The sequence below is a fragment of the Bombina bombina genome, chromosome 1 (assembly GCF_027579735.1).
Source record: "Bombina bombina isolate aBomBom1 chromosome 1, aBomBom1.pri, whole genome shotgun sequence".
Taxonomy (NCBI): domain Eukaryota; kingdom Metazoa; phylum Chordata; class Amphibia; order Anura; family Bombinatoridae; genus Bombina; species Bombina bombina.
This window is the reverse complement of record NC_069499.1, coordinates 735319008-735345056: the sequence shown is the minus strand read 5'-3', so window position 1 is coordinate 735345056 and position 26049 is coordinate 735319008. Positions and strand designations below refer to the sequence as shown.

Below are 26049 nucleotides of genomic sequence, written 5' to 3'. Positions count from 1 at the left end.
CATGCGTCCAGCAACGCGTTTCTCAACAAATAGTCGTTTCATCAGGCTGATACTAATACATGAAAATACCTGCTCTATTTATAACACACCTGTGCCAATCACAAGAGTTCCAGCTACTGACACACCTCTAAGTAAAAATAACTTAGTGATAGAGTGTTAATCACTAGGGAGGTGTCTAAGGAGCCGGAACTGAGGATGGACTTAAAGAACAAATAACATACTTAAAAAATGAATATACATTTGAAACATTCAGATTCAAAATTAATTGTTCAAATTTTATTAAGACATGCAAAATACATTTTGCATGTCTTAATCAAATTTGAACAATTAATGTTGAATCTGAATGTTTCAAATGTATATTCATTTTTTAAGTATGTTATTTGTTCTTTAAGTCCATCCTCATAAACAGCCTATGAGCCCAATAAGTCCAGCCACATAAACAGCCTATGAGCCCAATAAAATCCCACACATAAAGCAGCATGAAATCAAAGCATAACATTTGATTAATCCCCCTCAGGAGATATTAACCCATGATTCTATTAAGATAAAAGGAGCCACACTGTGACCCTGTCATCTAGCGTTTTCAACATATGTAAAAAATGTAAATGATCTTACCAGAATCCATGCTGTGGAACAGAAATACAGCCTCTCAAGTGTGACAGTCTTGTAGCATCGCTCCTGACATGGACTTGAGTGAGAAAACAAGTAGGCAGTGAAACTCGTCAACACTGATTGCTTAGGATGTTAGCAGGCAGTCTGGATGGGTTCGCAGAAAGACTCTCCCTGCATCTCCAGCACTAACTCCTCTCACTGCGAGGCTGACAAGACTATTTAAAACTCCAAGTCCATATCGAAGGGCAGATACCTATCCTAAGGAACTACTCCAAAATCTCTGACACTTCTCTGCCATCCTCCTGTGACGAAAGGGAAAGAATATCTGGGGATGGGGGTAGTGGGAGAGGTATTTAAGGCCTTTGGCTGGGGTGTCTTTGCCTCCTCCTGGTGGCCAGGGTTCAGTATTTCCCAACAGTAAGGAATGATGCTGTTGATCTCTCCTTATATTAGAAGGAAAATTAAACCAATTAAAAGCTTTCATTTTCAAACAAAAGTACTGTAGATTTTAATCCAAATTGACTTTTTTTTTTTTTTAAAAAACAGCACAAAAGTTATAAGTATGTATGTACATACACATACACACTATAATATATTATATATAGCACTAAATCGCCATTTTATGTTTGTTGCTTTTCGCGTGCTTGTTTTGCTGGGGGGTTTGTTTGTTTGTTTTTGAGTCCATCCCTAGTGGATTGTGCACCCAGTTTATTCTTAATACATAGCCTAGGTTATGGGAAGTACACCCAGTATTCTGAAAGTTCAACCCAGGACATGGGATGTGCGCTCAAGCACAGTCTAAGGGTAGTCCATGTTCAGGTTTTGTGTGCATTTTCTAAGAAGGTCACTTTTTTTTTTTTTTTAATTTTTCAAACAGCTTTATTGTCAAATTTGATGTTTTACAGCAAATATGAAATCAACATTGCAAACAAAAAATAGGTACATGGAAATAAACTGTATAATACTGATTGAATAATAAAACCATGTCCTTTTGCTGTATTCCCACATATCCAACAGTTCATAATATCTATAACACTATACAATAAGCTTGAGAAATGCAAAATGAGGATCTGGTAAACTGACAATTAAGTTATAAGTAGAGGTAGGATATTCCTACTCTTAGGAATATTGTTTGGAAGCAGGACATATGGGCTATGCTGACTGAACGCTCTTTCTATACCCCAATGGGAGAGACCTCTTTTGGATCTCACAACAAAATAGGAAATCTGAAATTGTAATGATGGGGTTAACTTGCTGAGAACTAGTATTTAACCGTGAGTATTACAGATATAATAACAAATAGATAGGACAATAAAGAAAAACAAAAGAAATGTTACAAACAACCAGAACTTAATTAAATGTCATGGGTTACTACCACATCTTTAACCTGACAGATGAGTGATTATTTTAAGCTTCAAGCCCAGAGGCAGAACTTTTTTCACTTTCTGCGATGAGATTTTTTTAGAGAAATTTTTTCTGCAGGTCATTTTTAAATTAAATAAAATTGTAAATTTGTCAGTTACACTAAAGCAACAGATCAATTGCAATGTGTTGGTTAACTGGAGAATAAAGCAACATTTAAAGTTTTATAATCTAGGTGCAATAGTGAAAATTGCATTGCAAATTAGCTGCAGACAAAAAAAAAGTAATTGTAAAATGTCTCTTGAATTCATTTGTTTCCTTTTCTCTTAGTCTAACATAGAAAACAGCTTTGAAGACTGAAAAGCTAGGGAACGAGCATGCAAAAATCTGAGCGCCATACAATCAATGCACTACTGCTTTGCAGCACTACTGCATATTTGACTGTTGTCTTCAAACAGCACTTTGCTCTGGATGCACTGTGTTAAGGAAACTTATACAATGCAGCCAGAGAACAGCTTTGTTTAAAAATGTGGAGCAACGCTGAAAGTTCATAGTGCTGTTCTTTTCTGCAGACATGCTGCATTTTTCTGCGATGACATCTCAGATCACTCTATGTTCTGCCTTGGGGGGCTTCAAGTATACAAAGGTTTGCGACCCCCATGTTATGCATCCCATGTAAATGGTCATTTGGACCATAATTTAGCCAGAGCTGAGCTCCACTAAATGGATATAGCACATCCTCCTAATAAGCGATAGCAGTGTCTATAAGTTTTATGCAAGAACCCTGTCCCACAGCACCTCGGCCACTGGCGGAGTGAGAGGAGCCTGAGCCAACACATATAATAAGTTGATCTAGGGCTTTTAATAGCATGGGATTGTCATTTATTTATATATAAAATGCATTTTAGGCATGTCAAGTTCTAAAGATATGTTATGCATCAAAAGGTCATTATAAGGCTCTGACCCAGACCCTGCAGTAGGAAATATTGCTTTCATATTATAAACAATATAGTATAGGGGCTTTGCAAATCACTCTGTCCGTTTATCTATAACCTAAACACATAAAACATAATAAATATACATAAGGGAACTTAACGTACAAAATAGGATCTATATGTAGACAGAATAGTACATTTACGTTCCAGGTTTTAACAGCTGATCAATAGCTAGGCCAGGGGCACAACTACAAATATTACATTCTTAACCCTTAGGGATTATTGAAATCGTGTAATGAGGTTTGCAGGGAGGTCACATTTAACTAGATTCTCCTCACAGGTGGAGATAGCAAATAGTGTTAGCATTGAACATAGGATTGTAAAGCACAGAACAGAGTTTCTCAACAGCCAGACTAGCGAGTCCCTTTGCTGTGAACTGATCGCCACCCAGAATTATATATGTATAGAGCTGTGGGCCTATTAGAGTGCCACTGTGCATGCACGCTATGTGCATGTAACAGCTATATGGAGGGTATGACCACCAGCCGCCCACAAATCTGTCAACTGACTTATTTATTTAGAAATATAGATAGATCCCACACATATACATACAGAAAACACGGCAACTGCACTCTCAGACTCGACTGGGGACATATCCTGTGACCCTGCAAAATGTACAGCCCTGTGTGCTCAATAGCACTCACAGGTAGCTGTGCCGTCCCCAGAGTCCCAGGCAGTTAACCCCAGACAAGTTGGGTGCAAGGCCTATAGGGAACTGTTTGCAGATCGCCTTCATAAAAGCTGACTACAACGGTGCGACTCTTGGCAGCCCACTACTTATTTAATCCCTATAAATGCTACCTTCTATTCCGCCTATGTTTATTGTGCTGTTGGCGCTCTACAAATAACCGATAATAAAAATAATAATTACCCTACAATGCACCTAAACTTTTTCTTCTAAACTCAGTACCGGAACAAAAAAATATTTTACAACTTTTTTGAAATGTATAAGTGGCCCTAAAAATTATATTTTTTCTCCCCATTAGCATAAGGGTATGTAGTTAACTTAGTAAGTCACAGTGCTAAACTTTAAAATGGCATGCTCTACTTTGTTAGAACATGTAATATTTGCATTATTAAACCTTGATAACCATCTGTTTAACCCCCATTGTGCAAGGCTTGCAGCTCCTGAACTGTTTGTACCCGTGTCATGAGGCAAGGTCTGGACATTAAAGTAAAGGCAGTACCATTTGAAAAGATGCCTGTTGTCAATATCTATAGGCCAGGGTTACAATTCTAGCTCCGGCCATTACTGGATTCTTTAAATGCATCACAATATAACAGGAATTGGCCATCTACTGCACACATGACAAGGAAGCCACAGTCTAATTTTTTGACGGCAAGTAGAGTGCTTTGCTGATGGGAATCCACAAGGGGAGACATGGCCCTTTGTGACATGCTTTAGTAAAGCACTTGTCACTTTCTGGCTGGCCTGGCAGCGTTACAGTGAGAAAAACAGCTTTAAAAAAGATAGGAATTGCCAATTCCAAAAAAGACAAATATAAAAAACTAAACTTCCAACCAGTCTTCATTTAAAATTGTGTTTATGTTAATACATGATGTGCAAGGAAAAAGGACGTTTCGGACAAGCCCTTCTTTTCACTAACCCTGACCAGGCAGTAATTGAGATAATTTACACATGTACATTGGTAAAACCTAAGCAGCAAACAGGTGGATATTAAAGGTAAAGGATAACAGAATGGCTCTCAAGGCCAGGACCTAAACTAAGGTATCATGTGAGTAGAGGGTAATGAGTCTGAAATCTAATGCAAGTGCAGGGCTGAAAGAATTGCTACATCGCCAGGTTGTAATCTATGTCCTGGTGTAGGTATGGGTCTGACAAAGCAGCAGCAGGGCCAAGTTTTATTCTGTTGGGGTGCGGTAGCTGCCACATGGGCTACATGGCAAGGGGGCTCATCTGAGCTCTAAGAGTGATTCAGACAGGGATATAACTTGATGGGGACACAGAACAATGTGGGGAGCATAAAAGGAGTAAGAGACGAACTAGTTGGAATAATAACTGAATCAGGGTGTAAAGAAACAGTTTGTAACAGGGGAAAGATGAGAGGTTATGCAGAATCAAAAAGTGACAGATGTGCACGACAACAACAAGAAGCTAGGTATATTGTAATGGGACAAATGTCCCCTGGGATCATCCTATACTTTTTTCCATACATTAAATAGAGCATAGAAAACTGAAAGCATTATAGGATGGTATTATGTATATTACACCCAGGGTAACAGCTGACGGCTCTCCTCTCTTAGATAGATATGCCGGTGGGTGTCAGTGACTGTAGGAATTGAAGGGTAAGTATGCGGGGGCGGTGTATACTAGGGTTAACATGTTTAACTGGGATGAGAGGAGGTTAACTCCTTGGTCCCCAGAGATGGCTGCAGTATATTGCAAAATTATACGTTGTATCGCTTAGAAAGAAAATGTGTTTGTTGTTGTTTGTTATGTAGGTGTAAAATACATCATGTGGGTGTAAAAAGTGACGTGAGGATATGGGTATGGGTAGTTGAGTAATGAGAATGATCCGGAAGAAGCACAGAGAGTCTGGGCACACTGTGACACTCACACTAAAGGGAGCAGGACAGGTTGACATCCTCGGGCGCATCGAAGAATTCCTCTGTGTCGCTGTCAGACGCCATCGGTAGGGCTGGGCGGAGGCCTCACAGGCGCTGCTGCTCCCCGGGGGCGCTGGTCAGCCCGGCATGAAGTCTACAGGCTCCCGCTGACAGGGCCAAGCTCTGGAGGATAGGGAGGGGGGGCGGACCCGGCACACACATACACAAACACCACCGCCGGGATCTCGCGAGGATACACCTCACTGACAGGGAAAGGCGGGTTTAGATTTAGAACAGGGAACTGCGGGAGTCTTGAGGTAAAGGGAAGGAAATTACGAGATGGTTATGGAGATAGGAGCTGAAAGTGACAGGGATTACGATCACCATATGTGAGGAGTAATAAAAATGATAATGATGGGAGACCTGAAGCCTGGTTAAAGTGCGCAGCCTCATATAGTTTGTAGGCGTACATGGAGACATATAGTGGAATGTGAAACAGTGAAGTGCAAAGGCCGAAAATCGACTACGAATAGGGTAGGGACGGGTTATCACCCTCACGCAAAAAAAATTTAAAAAATAATATATACCTGTGTATATATATATATATATATATATATATATATGTTGTGGTGTGTTGGCTTTATATATAAATATACTACAATGAGTGCTTATTTTATATATATAATATATATACACACACACACACATATATAAACACATATTATACTGTATATATAAATATATGGTCGTGTATTATTATCACTATTTGTATGTGGTTTTTGTTACACATTTTATTTAATTGTATATTATTTTCTGTGTTAACCACATTATAGTGATTTTTGTGTGTGTATATATATATATATACACACACACACATATATATACAGTATATATATATACACACACATAATAAATTATATATATATATATATATATATACACACATATACATACATACACACACAACAAAATAAATATATCATCAGGACCAATACAGCTTTTCGCAAACTTACAAACCCCATTCTACACCAAGCCATTTTTAAGGGGTCACTACACGGTCCCCAGGGGGAGGAACAATAGACCCCATATTAGGCGGGCGGGGGCACCAGGCACAGACCACCCAGGAGAGGCAGGCAGAGGATACAGTGATAAATTTAAGTTCACACACTTTATCTGCTATTGAACACAAATGCCCGCGGGCGGGTTTTGGAGAACAATGTTTGAATTATTTGTATTTCTGGTATTATTTCCAATAAAGACTCTTTTCCCTTTGCATTATTTAGGGTGGGCAGGCGGGTTTTGGAGAACAATGTTTGAATATTTGTATTTCTGGTATTATTTCCAATAAAGACTCTTTTCTCCCTTTGCATTATTTAGGGTGGGCGGGTGGGTTTGGAGAACAATGTTTGAATTATTTGTATTTCTGGTATTATTTCCAATAAAGACTCTTTTCACTTTGTATTATTTAGGGTGGGTGGGGCGGGTTACAGTTTATCAGCAGCTATAACATCCCATCAGCAACTTATCATCTCATCAAGCTTCTAAACATCCCATCAGCAGCTAAACTATGTGAAGATTTACACAGTATTATGAAATGATGTTTTTTCTTCCTTTTGGAGAACAATGTTTAAATTATTTGGTACATACTGGTCTGTATTATTAGCACTATGTGTTGGTTTTTCTTACACTTTTTTTTATTTTATTTTTATTTCTGTGTTGACCACATCTTGTGATTTTTTTTATTTATTAAATAATAAATATATATATATATATATATATATATAAAACAAACCTAAAGAGACGTAAGACTCATACATTAACCTAAAGAGACATACGACTCATACATAACCTAAAGACACACAAGACTCATACATAACCTACAGGAATACTGCAGTAATGGTATAAACCTATAGTGCAGTACTGAGGTATACTGCAGACACGGTATAAACCTATAGTACAGTGCTGTGGTATACTGCAGTAATGGTAGGAATTCTTAATACAGTACTGAGGTATACTGAAGTGTCAGTATTTATGATAAGAATCTAAGTAGTGCTCTCCAAATAATATATCAGCTTATGGCAGGGTTATAACACAATACAAATAATAATTATCCTTAAAAATAGAAACCCTTAGCTAACATGCATCTACTAGAAACCATACAATTAATATAAATACCTGAATTCTTTTATTTAGTTAATATCCATGAACATTTTGAAATATATTTGTAATACCAGAATATGAAACACTATTATACACGTTAAAAACAACTATTAAGATATGCTATCCTTCTTACAAAACCCAGAAAACTTTACCTTTTAAAACCAACCTTTCATTCAGAGCTGCCATTTAAAATATTACAATGAGACTAAAATCTTTCACTTTTAATATCCAAGCAATACAATTCTAACAGTGCTTATAATCAATAGGATAATATATATATATTCTGCTATTTAACTGCAATTTATCCTAATACAATATTAATTGAAAACATCAGAACTTGCACAGATAAGTTACTTAGTCTACCAGATACAAATTTAAACAATAATACAATATACACTTCTGAATTATTATTATATATTTGCATAGATAAACAATTTAAAATTTAGGATTAGTTTAACAACACATAGGCAATGAAATGGTAGCTTAAAATCCAAACTGCTCTTTTTAATCTTTCAACTGTATTTTAAACTGCAGTGACTTATAATTTAACTATAGTCTTACCAATACCTTGTATACTTTACCAAATAAACCAATCGATATCCAGTTTCCCAATGTTTCTCAACAGATTCAATTTCACCTCAGAATTTCAAAATTGGAGATTTTCGCATATGGAGTCTAAGAGTAGCTGTGTGCTTTAATAATAACCACAGTAGTTATTCCTCCAGGATTAGCCAGCAGCCTCCTCTCAGTCTCTATGCTTGGGGTTAAATCATCTGATTTCACCCCTCCCCTTTTTTGATCATTATCAATCATTGGTGAGTATTGGAAACGCCCAACAGAAGCCTTGTCTCGTATTGGATAACTGGAATACCTTTCTGGCTGTAGTTCTCTCATGGCAACACTGGATGGCAGCGGACATACATAGCAATACATTTTCACCTTTAACATTTCTAAGCATTTTTTACAAGTTAATTATTCTCATAAAATGGTTATTTAATCAGATCACAACTCTCTGCATTAATCATATATAACCCCAATTATAGATGGGTAGTATTAAATTATTTTTCTGATTATTCTGATACCAAATATGTTATATTATTAACATTGTATTATATTAAAACAATTAAATACTGCTAATTTTTCCAGATTAATGGCATTTATACATCTGCTATATATGTGTTCACACAAATATAGCATGTTTCACATTCCTGTGCATTTCTTCCTGGATATATGAATTGATGCTCATGTCCAACTGTTGTCTGTAATCAAAGAGATAATTGTTAGAATGCTCATGCTAAATCTCAAGATATGCTATGCTTCCAAAAATATATATAGGTATATACACATTCATTTCTATGTAGATCTGAAATTATATGTCTGAAAAATACAAACAATACAGAGGTATTAAACATTTTAGACTGACTAAAACAGTTTACCTACCAAGCTTAGCAAATACCCATGTAATAATAGAGAATTTGACAATTTCTCAAATTTCTATATTTAATACATTCTGGGGGCATACATTCAAAGATGATTATTTGCTGTATGTTCAGTAAATTTCAAAGTCACATCTTAACATGTGTCTTTGAGATTCCAGCAATCTAATTTCCATCTCATCAAGCTTCAAAAAGGAAATTCCAGGACACCCCGTCTTTTACTCACCACATGGGGTCTTTTTGTACCTGAGAGTAATGTTGAAATTCTCACAAAACATGTCACTTTGGACTAGATTAACAGGCAGCGTTGTAAAAGGGTAGGAGATTTTTATCTCACAATTCCAGGCAGTCACACACATGGCCTTTTGGGATTGTTGTTGAATTTTAATCATACCAATGTTTTATTTCCTCACTGGGTGTTAGAATAATTTTGTATACTAAATGGGGGAAGAGCTGAACTTGAGTTTGCACTTCCAATTAAGAGCAAATGTTGCCTTTTGAATAACTTTACCTGTGCAGTGGGGGAGAATATACTCATGATTGAAGTCAGTTTGTCTGACAGAAATGAATCATTTTCTACTGATCAGTCAGATCTGAATAAATATATATGTTTATTAACCTTAAGATATATGATTAAAATATATATTAACCTTACATATACCTTGACATAAATCCCCCTTCCAATTTTAAATAGATGTAGGACATATGTATTTAAATTGGCTTAAAGGGACAGTCTACACCAGAATTGTTATTGTTTTAAAAGATAGATAATCCCTTTATTACCCATTTCCTAGTTTTGCATAACCAACCAGTTATAATAATATACTTTTAACCTCTGTGATTATCTTGTATCTAAACCTCTGCAAACTGCCCCTTTTTTCAGTTCTTTTGACAGACTTGCAGTCTAGCCAATCAGTGCCTGCTCCCAGATATCTTCTCGTGCCCGAGCACAGTGTTATCTATATGAAATACGTGAACTAACACCCTCTAGTGGTGAAAAACTGTTAAAATGCAATCTGAAAGAGGTGGGCTTCAAGGTCTAAGAAATTAGCATATGAACCTCTTAGGTTAAGCTTTCAACTAAGAATACCAAGAGAACAAAGCAAAATTGGTGATAAAAGTAAATTGGAAAATTGTTTAAAATTACATGCTCTATCTGAATCATGAAAGTTTATTTTGGCCTAGACTGTCCCTTTAAAGTCAATTGTATTCGGTTCGGATGTTGACCGTACACACCATAGACAGTCTTCTATGTAGATAGTCTGTCATTTTTGAGCCTTCATGTTTATCAGCTAGTCATCTTTAAACTACAGTAGGTCTTTAGTGCATTTGGGGATATGACACTTCATTCTCCTGTATGACTTGTAGTTGGGATCTGGGATGACATGCCCGCAAATTGATTGATATGGACCCATTTATCTATGAAACTTTCATTTTTAGGGATCCTTATTTTATAGGCCCACTGGAGATATTTTATCAGTAATGACAAAAGGACCATTCCATGAGGGAAGAAATTTCTTACTCCCTAACCTGATCTCTTCCAAAGTTATAAAGATAAACTTTATCATTTATTTCATATTCCTTTTTGGACGTTTGAGATCGTAATAGGTTTTAGTGGCAGTTGCGGCTCTTTCTAAATTCCTTTGAGCAAATGCAAATGCATATTGCAGGTGCTTTCTTAGGTTCTCCACATATTGATGTGTATTGTCATCGTTTATCAAGTTTTGGTCTGATGTACGGTACAGCAGATGCTGAGGTAGAACCATTCTTCTACCAGTCATCGGTTCAAAAGGTGACATCTTGGTAGCACTACTTGGAGTTGCTCTTAATGCCATTAGGACTAGGGGTAGTTTTACATCCCAGTCTTTACCCGTTTCACTCACAAAACTTTTTGAGGATTTCACAATGGACTGGTTGTAACGCTCTACGCCACCACTTGAGGCCGCTCTATATGCAATATGGAGCTTTCTTTTTACCCCTAGTATTTTCCACATTTTGGTCATCAACTTCGCTAGTGAAGTGGGTCCCCCGATCTGACTCGATTCTTTGGGGCAGACCAAATCTGGAAAATACATGGTTGATGAGCAACGCTGCACATGTTTCAGCACTATTGTTAGGTGCACTAATGCACTCTACCCATTTAGTGAACAGGCATATCACGGTTAACATGTATTTGTTACCTCTTGATGATCTTGTTACTGGACCGATAAAATCAATTTGTATATCTGACCATGGCATTACCATCCCCTTTTCTGCAATGGCGCTCTATGCATTGACACAGTGGGTTGGAACTGGTGGACAGATTTAGACACCCTTGACAGTAGGTGTTGAACATCTTTCAAACATGTGTGGCCAAAAAGCATAATCACGCAAATATTTCATACGTGAGTTTGGCACCACGATGACCAGACGTGGGAGCATCATGGGCATGTTGAAGCGATTAGCCCTCTGAACTTGGTGGGGCACTGCCTATTGCTGAATGCCAGTTTTGGAGGGTTCTAATTAACAAACCATCCTGTAACTTGAATTGTGATCTGGATTTCATTAAGATTCTAAGATCTTCTTTGCCAATACAATCATCTTTTGAGATGGGGTTGCCTTCAGGATCTTCTATGTGTTTATAGAAGATGCCTACAATGGGGTCTTCTTTTTGATTAGTGATTAGGTCCTCACTAGGAGAATCCTGACTCCATTGTACCAGGTTAGGCTCACTCTGTTGTTTGGCCTGGTTTCTGGTAATGGCTTCTACCTGAATTGCACCCATTAAATGGTCAATATTAAGGAGTTCTCCAGTTATGGCTCCTTGTTTGGCTAATGAATCCGCAAGGTCATTGCCTTCCTTATCCGGACCTAGAACCCTGGAATGACCTTGGTCTTTTTACAGTGTATGGTTAAATCATTGGATACCACCAGATTATCAATCTTGCATAACAACTTGCCATGCTTAACTGGTTTGTTATTGCTTTTCTGCATGCCATTTCTTTTCCAAGTTGGCAGGTATTCAACAAAGCTGTCACGCACATAATTTGAGTCAGTGATGATCACAAATTCATGAATATCATGTTCAATAGCCATTTCAATGGTTTTGAAAACAGCAGTTAGTTAAGCAACTTGACTGGATCTTGGTCCAATGTTGAAACCTACTTGATATATTTGGGAATCCATTTGCCCCAGTTATACCAATGCCAGCGACTAATCTGCGCTCATTTTCAATGGTGGCATGGTAAGAACAACCATCAACATACACCCAAGGTAATGTTTATCAATTTTCCTCATTGTACATTTATATGGGGAAAGCAATTGTTCCTCCAGAAAATCATCTTCTGATAATTCTTCCCCAGGATCTCTAGCAGTACAGTCGTGGAGCTCAGCAAGCCCTTGTGCGACTGGATTCTTTTTATTCTGCTTGTAGCGAATTTCTAGTGGCCAGCCTTGTAAGGAAAGAGTCCACGCTGTTATGCGGCTATTTGACAAATTCCCATCTCTAATCCTTTCACTTTGCAAATATAGCAAAGGCTGGTGGGCCGTTTCTACAATAATTTTCTCGCCCTGTATATAGCTGTGGAAATTTGTAGAGCCCATGCAGTAGATAAGAGGGTTTTTTTCGCAATCGTTAAACTTTATTTCTACTGGGGATAGATTTTTGCTCGCATAAGCAATGGCTTTGTTTAAATTATCATGCTTTTGGTATAAAACAGCACTCATGCTTACATCTGTGTAACCTGTTTCTAAGAAGAACTCCCTCAGGGTATGCTAGGCAAGGTGCTTGTGTGAGTTTTCTCTTCAGCTCTTTGATTGCTGTCTCTTGAGACTCACTCCAATGCCATTTCACATCCTTCTTTAGAAGAAGTAGTAGTGGTTTAGCCAATTCTGCATAATTATCAATGAATTTGCGGGAATAATTTGTCATACCCAGGAATGATCTCAATTCCTTTAAGTTAGTTGGGTTTTTAGAATTTACTAAAGCTTCCACCTTTTTCTTCTGTGGATTTAGCCCTTCAGAAGTAACTTCATGTCCCAAGAAGTTTACACGAGTGCAGCACCATTGAGCTTTCTGTAGGGATAATTTGACACCTGCCCTTTTAAGTTGGCTGAGGACGTGTTTAAGCTCTGCAATGTGTTTTTCAAAGTCTGTGCTTTTGATTAAAACATCATCAACATAAGATAAGGTCCCCCTTTCCAGTGCATCAGGCATAGCCTTATGCATGAATACAGCAAATTCATGTCCAGAATTTATGTATCCAAATGGAAGTCTCTGGAATGCATATTGGACTTTTTGGAAGGAGAATGCCAGTTTATACTGGTCCTCCTCATGTACCTTGATGGTCCAATATCCCTGTGCACAATCAATGGCAGTGAATATTTTGGATCCCTGCATTTTTGCTAGGCACTGGTCAATGTATAGTACAGGCCAGCCAGACATGTACACTCGTTTGTTTAGCTGTGTTAAGTCAGCACACAAACGCCATTGTCCATTGGGCTTAAGGACACCTAGAATAGGATTATTATAAGAGCTGTGCACCTGTCGTATGATACCCCTTTCTTCCAAGTTCCTTATGATTTCTGCAAGAGAATCGTATGAGGCTAAAGGAAGTCTGTATTGTTTAACAAAGACAGGTGGTGCATTGGGATCTGTTTGTATTCTTGCAATGTGTAAGTCTGTAGTACCACAGTCATAAGAATCCTTAGCAAAAATATCCTTGTACTCCATCAGGAGTTCTCGCAGCAGTTGGCGTTCATCATCGCTGGAACAGCCGTTAGCTAAGGATATTTGCTCTTCGACTATTTGCTGAAATCCTGGAAAGATTTCAGGCTGTCCTATTTCATAGGCTTCTTCCAACCTAGAGGTGAGATCCCCTTGATTATGGTTTACATTGCCCCCATGACTCTGGGAATTGGGGTAATCTTTCTGTTTGATTGGCTGATCAAACACTAGAGAGGCTTCTTCAATTTTACAGATGCCTTCCTCTAAGCTGAAGGGATAAATAGACTGAATATTAAATAGACCCTCTGGCATAGATGCAAAGGATTGTTCTATTAATTGTTCTTCAGTTAAGTATCCTTCAGGTATTAGCCCAATTACATTATTCTGGAATCCAAAAGTGTAATAACTTGATTCCAGTGCATATCCTATGGTAGTTCCCTTGGATAATGTTATATCCTGTGGGGTCATGTTATGCACAATAATATGTATTGGAACAGTTCCAATATTCACCATAGGAGTGTAGGTTACTGTGGACACCCAGATTTTGTATTCTATGGGAGAGGCAAATCAGTGTTTCAGAAGTTTTTAATTTCTGACCTCTCTTTACCTGTAAGGGTAAAAAGAAATTTATCAGCCCTAGCAGAATTATAACATCGCTAGATACCTGCATATTCACAGCATATGGCAATTGCTGGTTTGATTTCAGGGCTGCATTTTCATCCTGAAATACTTCAGGGTCCCCCTTTAACCTGCTCCATAGGCAAGAATTAATCAAATCTATTTGTATGGCATATCTATGTAAGATATCATTGCCAATGTATATTTGATTATGGAGAGTATTTAAAACAAAAAACAGGTGCTTCACTGGACTTATTACCAATAGAGATAGATAATAAGCACTTAGCTGTGATGTTATAGCTAGCTTCCTGTTTTAAACTCAACTTGGCATATTTTGTTGTACCAAGGTCATGCATTTGTATAGGGATAAATAGATCCTCTTTAACTCTCTCAATCCCTGTGAGGTATTGAGCGTTGCCTCCCCCCTTAGGGATTCTATGATCCCCCTTGTGGAGAGATATGGTTAATACATCGCCATCTAGGGAAATATTTGCTATCTTTCCAGGCGAAATTTTAAAAGTATTACCATCAGAGCCACTTAAAGGAGTCTGATCATCTATTTGTTGAATAGTGATTTCAGGTACAGAGTTATTCCTGAAATGAATCTCCACAGCATCTGGTTTCTCTTCCACCACGTGACAGCTATGTCGGGTGCGAGATACCAGATTTTTCATAATTTATAGGCCTTTTAACTTGTGACCAAATTACATTATTTATGCAATCAATTATGGTGCTTAATCGCTTCAGGAGATCACTACCAATAATTAAACGATCAGTTGGCAGATCCACTATAATGACAGGGTGTTTTATGACCCTGTTCCCCAATTTAAATTTAACCAGGCAGTACCGTAAACTTTTAGGGAGTCACCCCCCAACACCTATTAGAGAACCGTCAAATTCTCTTATTTTAGGTTTGTGGGGTGTTAGCTCATTTAGCTGTGTGTAGTACCTGTGGGATAAGATAGTTGCCTTAAAAGATCCGGTGTCAATTAATCCCATGATAGGGTTGGAGACTGAATCTTGCAGCTCAACTAATACATAATACCTTCCTGCATTTTCTACCATTTCACACATAAAGTTGGCGTTATCACACATCTGTGGGCTTCGCCACGTGTTACCTGAATTCGCCATGTTTTCCGATGCAGAAGAAGTTTCATACCTACCGGTCTCCTGTATGACAGGGTCGGCTGGATTCTTGTGTACTGCATCTGTGGAAATAAGGTTAAGGGAGTGCTGCAAAGGAAGAGGTTTGTTAATTTTTCCCGGATGAAGTTGCCTGTCATCACAGCTAAATTGTCCGTTTCCGGTCTGTGGGGAGAGAACATGATTAATATAATTGATATTTATTATTGCATTTTGTATATCTCTCCCTCTCAGGTGATACTGCAGTATTTTATGGCTGTGCCTGTGGTCCCACTGCTGACTACTGGCTGTACCCCTAAAAAAGTATTGTTCGGTTGCTGAGCCGTGGAAGGTTGACTCATATTAGCGAATTGTTCGCTCAACCGATTTAACTGGGTAAACAGCATATCTACCTGATTGTACAAGTTACCTCTACCCCTGGGCCTATCTCTTGGTGCCCCATAATAATGATTCCTAGACCATTGGGTTCCCTCAGAATCAGGGCCGCAATTTCTATTCTGGCGTGGTTGCCCCTGGGGTTCAGCTTGTTCAGTATTAGTACTTTGGGGAGCATTATATACCTGGGGTGTTTGGTTACCCTGAGAATATCTTCGCCGTCTATTGTATCTACCCTTGTGCGTATACCAATTATTTGGTGAGTATTTTCTTTGTGAGTAATTATTTACCTGATTATGTCCCCCACTTTGGTTATAGTCTCCCTGCACCTCAACCTGTGTAGGGGAGGGGGCAGAGTTAAACCTCTGTGGAGATGGCCTGTTTTGACTGGCCACCTCCGCGTAGGTTTTCTTTTTAGACTCCAAATTGAGGGGGCTAGGTGACACCCTAGTTTCTGCTACAATTTTGGGTTTTGACTCCTTTTTCACCCCCTGTTCACTGGATTGCTGAATAGAGTATAATTTTGTACTCTCTTTGATCAGCCATTCCAATGAGCAGTCCTCATCAAAATCTCTAGCTAAGTTAATTTTGATGGGTGTATGCAGTGCTTCAAAAAACAAATTTACTAATTCTGAGCCATCAAATTTGGGATTATCTTCAGCCATACTGTACGCATTCTTCAATTCGGAAAGGAATTCGATTGGACTCTGATTCGCACTACATTTTAAACCATATACCGCTATTTTTGCGGCAGTTTTAGTGCGATATTGCCCGAATTCTTTTCTGCATTGTCGTTTTATCCCACGCCAGGAATGAATATTCATATCCTTTAGTGAAGCAAAGAATTTGTGATGTTTACTGTCAAATACCCAAGGCAGAAATTCAATTTTCAATTTCTCACTTGTAACATTCATTATAGCTAATGCATTTTCAAAAGCCTCTAAATGATCAATTACAGATTTTGTTCCCTTATTGGAGAATATAGGTACTGCGCGCTGTATGAAGGTGACTATTTTATGGGAATCATATACTTTATTAGACTTATTTTGGGATTCTCTGTTAGAGTTTCCCTCCCCCGCACCAGCTGCGTTACAGTAGTCTCCTGGATTTACATCATGAGGTGATTGTCTATTTGGGAAATCTATTTCTGACCCATTAGGGGTCATTTGTCTATACTGTTCCATATATTTTTGTACCTCGTCCCTGACGCGTTCGCTAAAGGAGTTAGCATTAGCTGCATTATTCTCACTGTTAATATAAGGGTTTTCATTATGGCAATAGGACCTTTTTAAATTGCTTAATTCTCTCTGGCTTTGCGCAAGCTGTTTATTTAATTCTTGTATCTTTGTGAGTAAGTCTATGTTATGCTTATCTAAGGCGGCTAGGTTTTGGGCGAATTCATCCATTTTATTTTTGGCTATTTTTAAATCCTCTTCGCATCTGCGTGAGGAACGAATACTACTTTCTAGCTCCTGTATTTGTAATCGTTTGTCTATGACACAAAACGAGATTTCATCAATAATGCATATTAAAAGGGGCCAAAATTTTAAGTGTTTATCGGAAGGAGAGCCTCCTCCTGAGTCCATGACCCCTGAGCCTTCAGAGAGTTCAAGACTGCCCCCCAGCCCAGAAGGCTGGCATCTGTTGTCACTATTGTCCAATCTGGCCTGCGGAAGGTCATACCTTTGGACAGATGGACTCGAGATAGCCACCAGAGAAGAGAATCCCTGGTCTCTTGATCCAGATTTAGTAGAGGGGACAAATCTGTGTAATCCCCATTCCACTGACTGAGCATGCAGAGTTGCAGCGGTCTGAGATGTAGGCGGGCAAACGGCACTATGTCCATTGCCGCTACCATTAAGCCGATTACTTCCATACACTAAGCCACTGAAGGGCGAGAAGTAGAATAAAGAACACGGCAGGAATTTAGAAGTTTTGACAACCTGGCCTCTGTCAGGTAAATCCTCATTTCTACAGAATCTATCAGAGTTCCCAGGAAGGAAACTCTTGTGAGAGGGGATAGAGAACTCTTCTTTTTGTTCACTTTCCACCCATGAGACCTCAGGAATGCCAGAACAATGTCCGTATGGGACTTGGCAATTTGGAAAGTCGACGCCTGTATCAGAATGTCATCTAAGTAAGGGGCTACTGCTATGCCCCGCGGCCTTAGGACCACCAGAAGTGACCCCAGAACCTTCGTAAAGATTCTTGGTGCCCTAGCTAACCCAAAGGGAAGAGCCACAAACTGGTAATGCCTGTCTAGGAAGGCAAACCTGAGAAACCGATGATGATCTTTGTGTATCGGAATGTGAAGATAAGCATCCTTTAAGTCCACTGTAGTCATGTATTGACCCTCCTGGATCATAGGTAGGATGGTTCGAATAGTCTCCATCTTGAAAGATGGGACCCTGAGAAATTTGTTTAGGATCCTGAGATCTAAGATTGGTCTGAAGGTTCCCTCTTTCTTGGGAACCACAAATAGATTTGAATAGAATCATTGCCCCTGTTCCTCCTTTGGAACTGGGTGGATCACTCCCATAACTAGGAGGTATTGAACACAATGTAAGAATGCCTCTCTCTTTATCTGGTCTGCAGATAATTGTGAAAGGTGAAATCTTCCTTTTGGGGAAGAAGCTTTGAAGTCCAGAAGATATCCCTGGGACACAATTTCCAACGCCCAGGGATCCTGGACATCCCTTGCCCAAGCCTGGGCGAAGAGAGAAAGTCTGCCCCCTACTAGATCCGTTACCGGATCGGGGGCCAATCTTTCATGCTGTCTTAGAGGCAGCAGCAGGCTTCTTGGTCTGTTTACCTTTGTTCCAAGCCTGGTTAGATCTCCAGACCGGCTTGGACTGGGCAAAATTTCCCTCTTGTTTTGTATTAGAGGAAGATGATGCCACGCTCGTCTTAAAGTTTCGAAAGGCACGAAAATTAGTTTGTTTGGTAAGGGTTTTCATTATGGCGATATGACCTTTTTAAATTGCTTAATTCTCTCTGGCTTTGCGCAAGCTGTTTATTTAATTCTTGTATCTGTGTGAGTAAGTCTATGTTATGCTTATCTAAGGCGGCTAGGTTTTGGGCGAATTCATCCATTTTATTTTTGGCTATTTTTAAATCCTCTTCGCATCTGCGTGAGGAACGAATACTACTTTCTAGCTCCTGTATTTGTAATCGTTTGTCTATGACACAAAACGACATTTCGTCAATAATGCATATTAAAAGTGGCCAAAATTTTAGTATTAGTTCGTCTCGCAATATTAAACTTCCCTTTAATGTAACTTATGATATCTTTCTTAAGGACCTGACCTTTAGTAATGGGTAATGTAATGGGACCATTTTCATTGCTATGTACAGAATTAAATGAGTCACTTCTGGATACAGACATTATTATATTGGTTTAGTATTTAGTTAAATTAAAACGCTAATACAATTTTTGCCAATAAAAAAAAGAGAATTTTTTTTATATATATATTTTTACAAAATTATTAATTTTGAAATATGAAAAATTAATATTTCGAAATATGAAAAATTAATATTTTTGATTAACTTTGAAAATATGAAAAATTAATATTTTTGATTAATTTTGAAATATGAAAAATTAATATTTTTATTAATTTTTCAAAAATTAATCTTTAATAATATTTCAAGATATTAATATCAATCTCGAAATATGAAAATCAATATTTCAATTTTTCAAAAATTATATCTTCAAAATATTAATATCGAAATATGAAACTTTTTCTCTCTTTTACAATAACTTCTATTTACTACAAATATATGATATCAATATTATAAATATTAATAAATCTCATTAAGTGCCTCCAATCAATATGTCAGTATTTATGATAAGAATCTAAGTAGTGCTCTCCAAATAATATATCAGCTTATGGCAGGGTTATAACACAATACAAATAATAATTATCCTTAAAAATAGAAACCCTTAACTAACATGCATTTACTAGAAACCATACAATTAATATAAATACCTGAATTCTTTTATTTAGTTAATATCCATGAACATTTTGAAATATATTTGTAATACCAGAATATGAAACACTATTATACACGTTAAAAACAACTATTAAGATATGCTATCCTTCTTACAAAACCCAGAAAAATGTACCTTTAAAACCAACCTTTCATTCAGAGCTGCATTTAAAATATTACAATGAGACTAAAATCTTTCACTTTTAATATCCAAGCAATACAATTCTAACAGTGCTTATAATCAATAGGATAATATATATATTCTGCTATTTAACTGCAATTTATCCTAATACAATATTAATTGAAAACATCAGAACTTGCACAGATAAGTTACTTAGTCTACCAGATACAAATTTAAACAATAATACAATATACACTTCTGAATTATTATTATATATTTGCATAGATAAACAATTTAAAATTTAGGATTAGTTTAACAACACATAGGCTATGAAATGGTAGCTTAAAATCCAAACTGCTCTTTTTAATCTTTCAACTGTATTTTAAACTGCAATGACTTATAATTTAACTATAGTCTTACCAATACCTTGTATACTTTACCAAATAAGCCAATCGATATCCAGTTTACAATGTTTCTCAACAGATTCAATTTCACCTCAGAATTTCAAAATTGGGGATTTTCGCATATGGAGTCTAAGAGTAGCTGTGTGCTTTAATAATAACCACAGTAGTTATTCCTCCAGGATTAGCCAGCAGCCTCCTCTCAGTCTCTATGCTTGGGGTTAAATCATCTGATTTCACCCCTCCCCTTTTTTGATCACTATCAATCATTGGTGAGTATTGGAAACGCCCAACGGAAGCCTTGTCTCGGATTGGATAACTGGAATACCTTATTTTTAACAGCCAAAAAGCTTTCTGGCTGTAGTTCTCTCATGGCAACACCGGGTGGCAGCGGACATACATAGCAATACATATTCACCTTTAACATTTCTAAGCATTTCTTACAAGTTAATTATTCTCATAAAATGGTTATTTAATCAGATCACAACTCTCTGCATTAATCATATATAACCCCAATTATAGATGGGTAGTATTAGATTATTTTTCTGATTATTCTGATACCAAATATGTTATATTATTAACATTGTATTATATTAAAACAATTTAATACTGCTAATTTTTCCAGATTAATGGCATTTATACATCTGCTATATATGTGTTCACACAAATATAGCATGTTTCACATTCCTGTGCATTTCTTCCTGGATATATGAATTGATGCTCATGTCCAACTGTTGTCTGTAATCAAAGAGATAATTGTTAGAATGCTCATGTTAAATCTCAAGATATTCTATGCTTCCAAAAATATATATAGGTATATACACATTCATTTCTATGTAGATCTGAAATTATATGTCTGGAAAATACAAACAATACAGAGGTTATTAAACATTTTAGACGGACTAAAACAGTTACCTACCAAGCTTAGCAAATACCCATGTAATAATTGAGAATTTGACAATTTCTCAAATTTCTATATTTAATACATTCTGGGGCATGCATTCAAAGATGATTATTTGCTGTATGTTCAGTAAATTTCAAAGTCACATCTTAACATGTGTCTTTGAGATTCCAGCAATCTAATTTCCATCTCATCAAGCTTCAAAAAGGAAATTCCAGACACCCCGTCTTTTACTCACCACATGGGGTCTTTTTGTACCTGGGAGTAATGTTTAAATTCTCACAAAACATGTCACTTTGGACTAGATTAACAGGCAGCGTTTTTAAAAGGGTAGGAGATTTTATCTCACAATTCCAGGCAGTCACACACATGGCCTTTTGGGATTGTTGTTGAATTTAATCAAACCAAATGTTTATTTCCCTCACTGGGTGTTAGAATAAATTTGTATACTAAATGGGGGAAGAGCTGAACATGAGTTTGCACTTCCAATTAAGAGCAAATGCTGCCTTTTGAATAACTTTACCTGTGCAGTGGGGGGAGAATTACACATGATTGAAGTCAGTTTGTCTGACAGAAATGAATCATTTTCTACTGATCAGTCAGATCTGAATAAATATATATGTTTATTAACCTTAAGATATATGATTAAAATATATATTTATTAACCTTACATATACCTTGACAGAAGTAACGGTATAAACCTATAGTACAGTACTGAGGTATACTACAGTAATGGTATAAACCTATAATACAGTACTAAGGTATGCTGCAGTAACGGTATAATCCTATAATACAGTACTGAGGTATATTGCAGTAACGGTATAAACCTATAGTACAGTACTGACGTATACTGCAGTAATGGCATAAACCTATAGTACAATACTGAGGTATACTGCAGAAACGGCATAAGCCAATAGTGCAGTACTGAGATATACTGCAGTAAAGGTATAATCCTATAGTACAGTACTGAGTATAATACAGTACTGAGGTATATTGCACTAACGGTATAAACCTATAGTACATTACTGATGTATACTGCAGTAACGGCATACATCTCTAGTACAGTACTGAGGTATACTGCAGTAATGGTGTAAACCTATAGTACAGTGCTGAGGTATACTGCAGTAACGTTATAAACATATAATACAGTACTGAGGTATATTGCAGTAATGACATAAACCCATTGTACAGTTCTTAGGTATACTGCAGTAATGGTATAAACCTATAGTACAGCACTGAGATATACTGCAGTAACGGTATAAACCTATTGTACAGTACTGCGGTATACTACAGTAATGGTATAAACCTATAGTATAGTACTGAGGTATACTGCAGCAACAGTATAAACCTATAGTACAGTACTGAGGTTTTGCGGCAGTAACGGTATAAACATATACTACAGCACTGAGGTATACTGCTATAATGAAATAAACCTATAGTACAGTACTTGGGTAGTCTGCAGTAATGGTATAAACATATAATACAATACTAAGGTATACTGCAGTCATGGTATAAACCTATAGTACAGTACTGAGGTATACTGCAGTCATGGTATAAACCTATAGTACAGTACTAAGGTATACTGCCGTAATGGTATAAACCTATAGTACAGTGCTGAGGTGTACTGCAGTAACGCTATAAACATATAATACTATACTGAGGTATATTGCAGTTACAGTATAAACCTATAATATAATACTGAGGTATACTGCAGTAACGGTATAAACCCATAGTACAGTACTGAGGTATACTGCAGTAACTGTATAAACCTATAGTACAGTACTGAGGTATACTGCAGTAACGGTATAAACCTATTGTACAGTACTGCGGTATACTACAGTAATGGTATAAACCTATAGTATAATACTAAGGTATACTGCAGTAATGGTATAAACCTATAATACAGTACTGAGGTATACTGCAATAACAGTATAAACTTATAGTATAGTACTGAGGTATACTGCAGCAACAGTATAAACCTATAGTACAGTACTGAGGTTTTGCGGCAGTAACGGTATAAACATATAATACAGCACTGAGGTATATTGCTATAATGCAATAAACCTATAGTACAGTACTTAGGTATTATGCAGTAATGGTATAAACATATAATACAGTACCAAGGTATACTACAGTAATGGTATAAACCTATAGTACAGTACTAAGGTATACTGCAATAATGGTATAAACCTATAGTACAGTACTGAGGTATACTGCAGTAACGTTATAAACATATAGTACAGTACTGAGGTTTACTGCAGTAATGGTATAAACCTATAGTACAGTACTAAGGTATACTGCAGTAATAGTATAAACCTATAGTACAGTGCTGAGGTATACTGCAGTAACGCTATAAACATATAATACAGTACTGAGGTATATTACAGTTACAGTATAAACCTATAATATAATACTGAGATATACTGCAGTAACGCTATAAACCCATAGTACAGTACTGAGGTATACTGCAGTAACGGTATAAACCTATAGTACAGTACTGAAGTATACTGCAGTAACGGTATAAACCTATAGTACAGCACTGAGGTATACTGCAGTAACGGTATAAACCTATAGTACAGTACTGAGGTACACTGCAGTAACGGAATAAACCTATAGCACAGTACTGAGGTATACTGCAGTAACGGTATAAACCCATAGTGCAGTACTGAGGTATACTGCAGTAACTGTATAAACCTATAGTACAGTACTGAAGTATACTGCAGTAACGGTATAAACCTATAGTACAGCACTGAGGTATACTGCAGTAACGGTATAAACCCATAGTGCAGTACTGAGGTATACTGCAGTAACTGTATAAACCTATAGTACAGTACTGAGGTATACTGCAGTAACGGTATAAACATATAATATAGCACTGAGATATACTGCTATAATGATATAAACCTATAGTACAGTACTTAGGTATTCTGCAGTAATGGTATAAACATATAATACAGTACTAAGGTATACTGCAGTAATGGTATAAACCTATAGTACAGTACTGAGGTATACTGCAGTAACGGTATAAACCTATAGTACAGTACTGAAGTATAATGCAGTAACGGTGTAAACCTATAGTACAGTGCTGAGGTATACAGTAAAGGAAATTTTAAGGCAAATTGCCTGAAATGCACATAAGGGTTAAGGCCAAGACGGAGGAGTGGGAGTTGTCCTGTGTGTTTGTGTGAGAAACAATGTTGCAGTTAGAGAGTAGGGGTTTGGCAAGGAAGTTAAAATCCTCTTTCTGCTTGTTTCGTTTTTCTCCAAAGCGTTCAAAGAGAGTTAATTTACCTTCAAAACAATATATGGAGGCCCCGGAGGAATCTGCAGAAAGAGAAGTTATGGAGGAAAGTGATGCAGAAGCTGAGGAATGGATCACACCTTTACCTGATGCGGTGGGTCATACCCCTTGACATAATCCTACCCATGTCCCTTCCTAGGTTGGGCTTAGTGAGGGGCGTAGCTCCACAACCATACCAGAAATTTCGGATCAGGCCTTGTTGGAGGCTGTTGATCCGGAGGGGGGCTGGGGGGTGCAAGTCAATTTAGGCCTTTCAGATGGGGCGTCTGAGTTATTGGGCCCGATGGCTCAGGCTGGGCCTTCCTAGTTTGGGGGTGATGCAGTTTCCGGTCCCTCCCTTTCCCAGTTCCCTTTGGTCTATTCAATCCCCTTTTAATCTGTGGTGGGCATAGTGGGAGCGTCGGGGCCTTACCTGGGCCTTCAACAGCTTTGTCCAGCGAATCCATTGCAGCAGTGGTGTCCCTCTTCCAAATGCTGGCGTTGGCGATGTCCGGGGCTTCAGGCAGGTCCCATGCAGTCCAGGGTCCAGCTGTCGGTGGTTCATGTTCTCCTCTGGGGGATTCGGCCTTCTCTGCGTTGACTTCTGGTCTCAGGTCCTCCAATGGTGGTAGTGCAGGTGACGTCACTTCAGGTGACATCACTTTCGGTATCGCCAATCGACGTCCAGCCGTGAAGAGGAGTGCATCGAGTTCCCTGCTCCGCTCTGTAGGTAAGAAAGGAGTGCTGTGAGGGGGAAGTTTAGCTCCAGGGGGTAGGCCGCAAGGGGTGGTAGGCGTGCAGGTAACACAGGGGCCTAATGCGGTTAAAAAGGGGACCAGCGGAGCTACCATGGGGCAATCTGGAACCGGAATGGGTTCAGGAAACAGTAAAACTGGGGCCAATAAAAGCGCGTGTGTGCGTGCTGGGGCAAAGGCTGCAGCAGGCTGCAATAAAGGTGCGGAGGCACCTAGTGGGCTTAGTACGAGCAGGATTGACGGTGATAATGTGGACTCCACAGGCATGGCTTTTGAGGATGGCAGTATGGATGGGATCAAGTGTACGGGTAGGGACACTAGGCTTCAGCATGCAGTAGCAGGTCAGGCCACAGTTAGGAAAATGGTCACTAGATCAGCAACTAGGCAGGGTCACCCATCACAATTCCATAGTTTAGATATGGAAATGGCGCCAACCAGAAGTCATAAGAAGACTCCACCCCAGGCCCCTAAGACAGTACACATTAGTGAGGAGATTGAGGATTTTTCAGAAGAGGAACAATGTGTGCATGTGAGAGAGGGATGAGGCACACGTCCATGCGGGCCCAGAGTACTTGAAGGGGGGTGATCAGAGTGTGAATAGTGGGAAGGGGAGAGCTGAACTTTCCCTGC

General features: G+C 38.1%; 1 protein-coding gene across 1 annotated transcript in view; it reads right to left on the bottom strand.

Annotated features, from left to right (window-relative positions):
- The window catches only part of WDR44 (WD repeat domain 44), a 430050-nt gene extending 404727 nt beyond the window's left edge, over positions 1-25323 (bottom strand). Inside the window, exon 1 of the mRNA XM_053714643.1 lies at positions 25098-25323. Coding sequence (XP_053570618.1) covers positions 25098-25323 — 226 coding nt within the window. The remainder of the gene's footprint in view (positions 1-25097) is intronic.
- Positions 25324-26049: the final 726 nt, after the last annotated feature.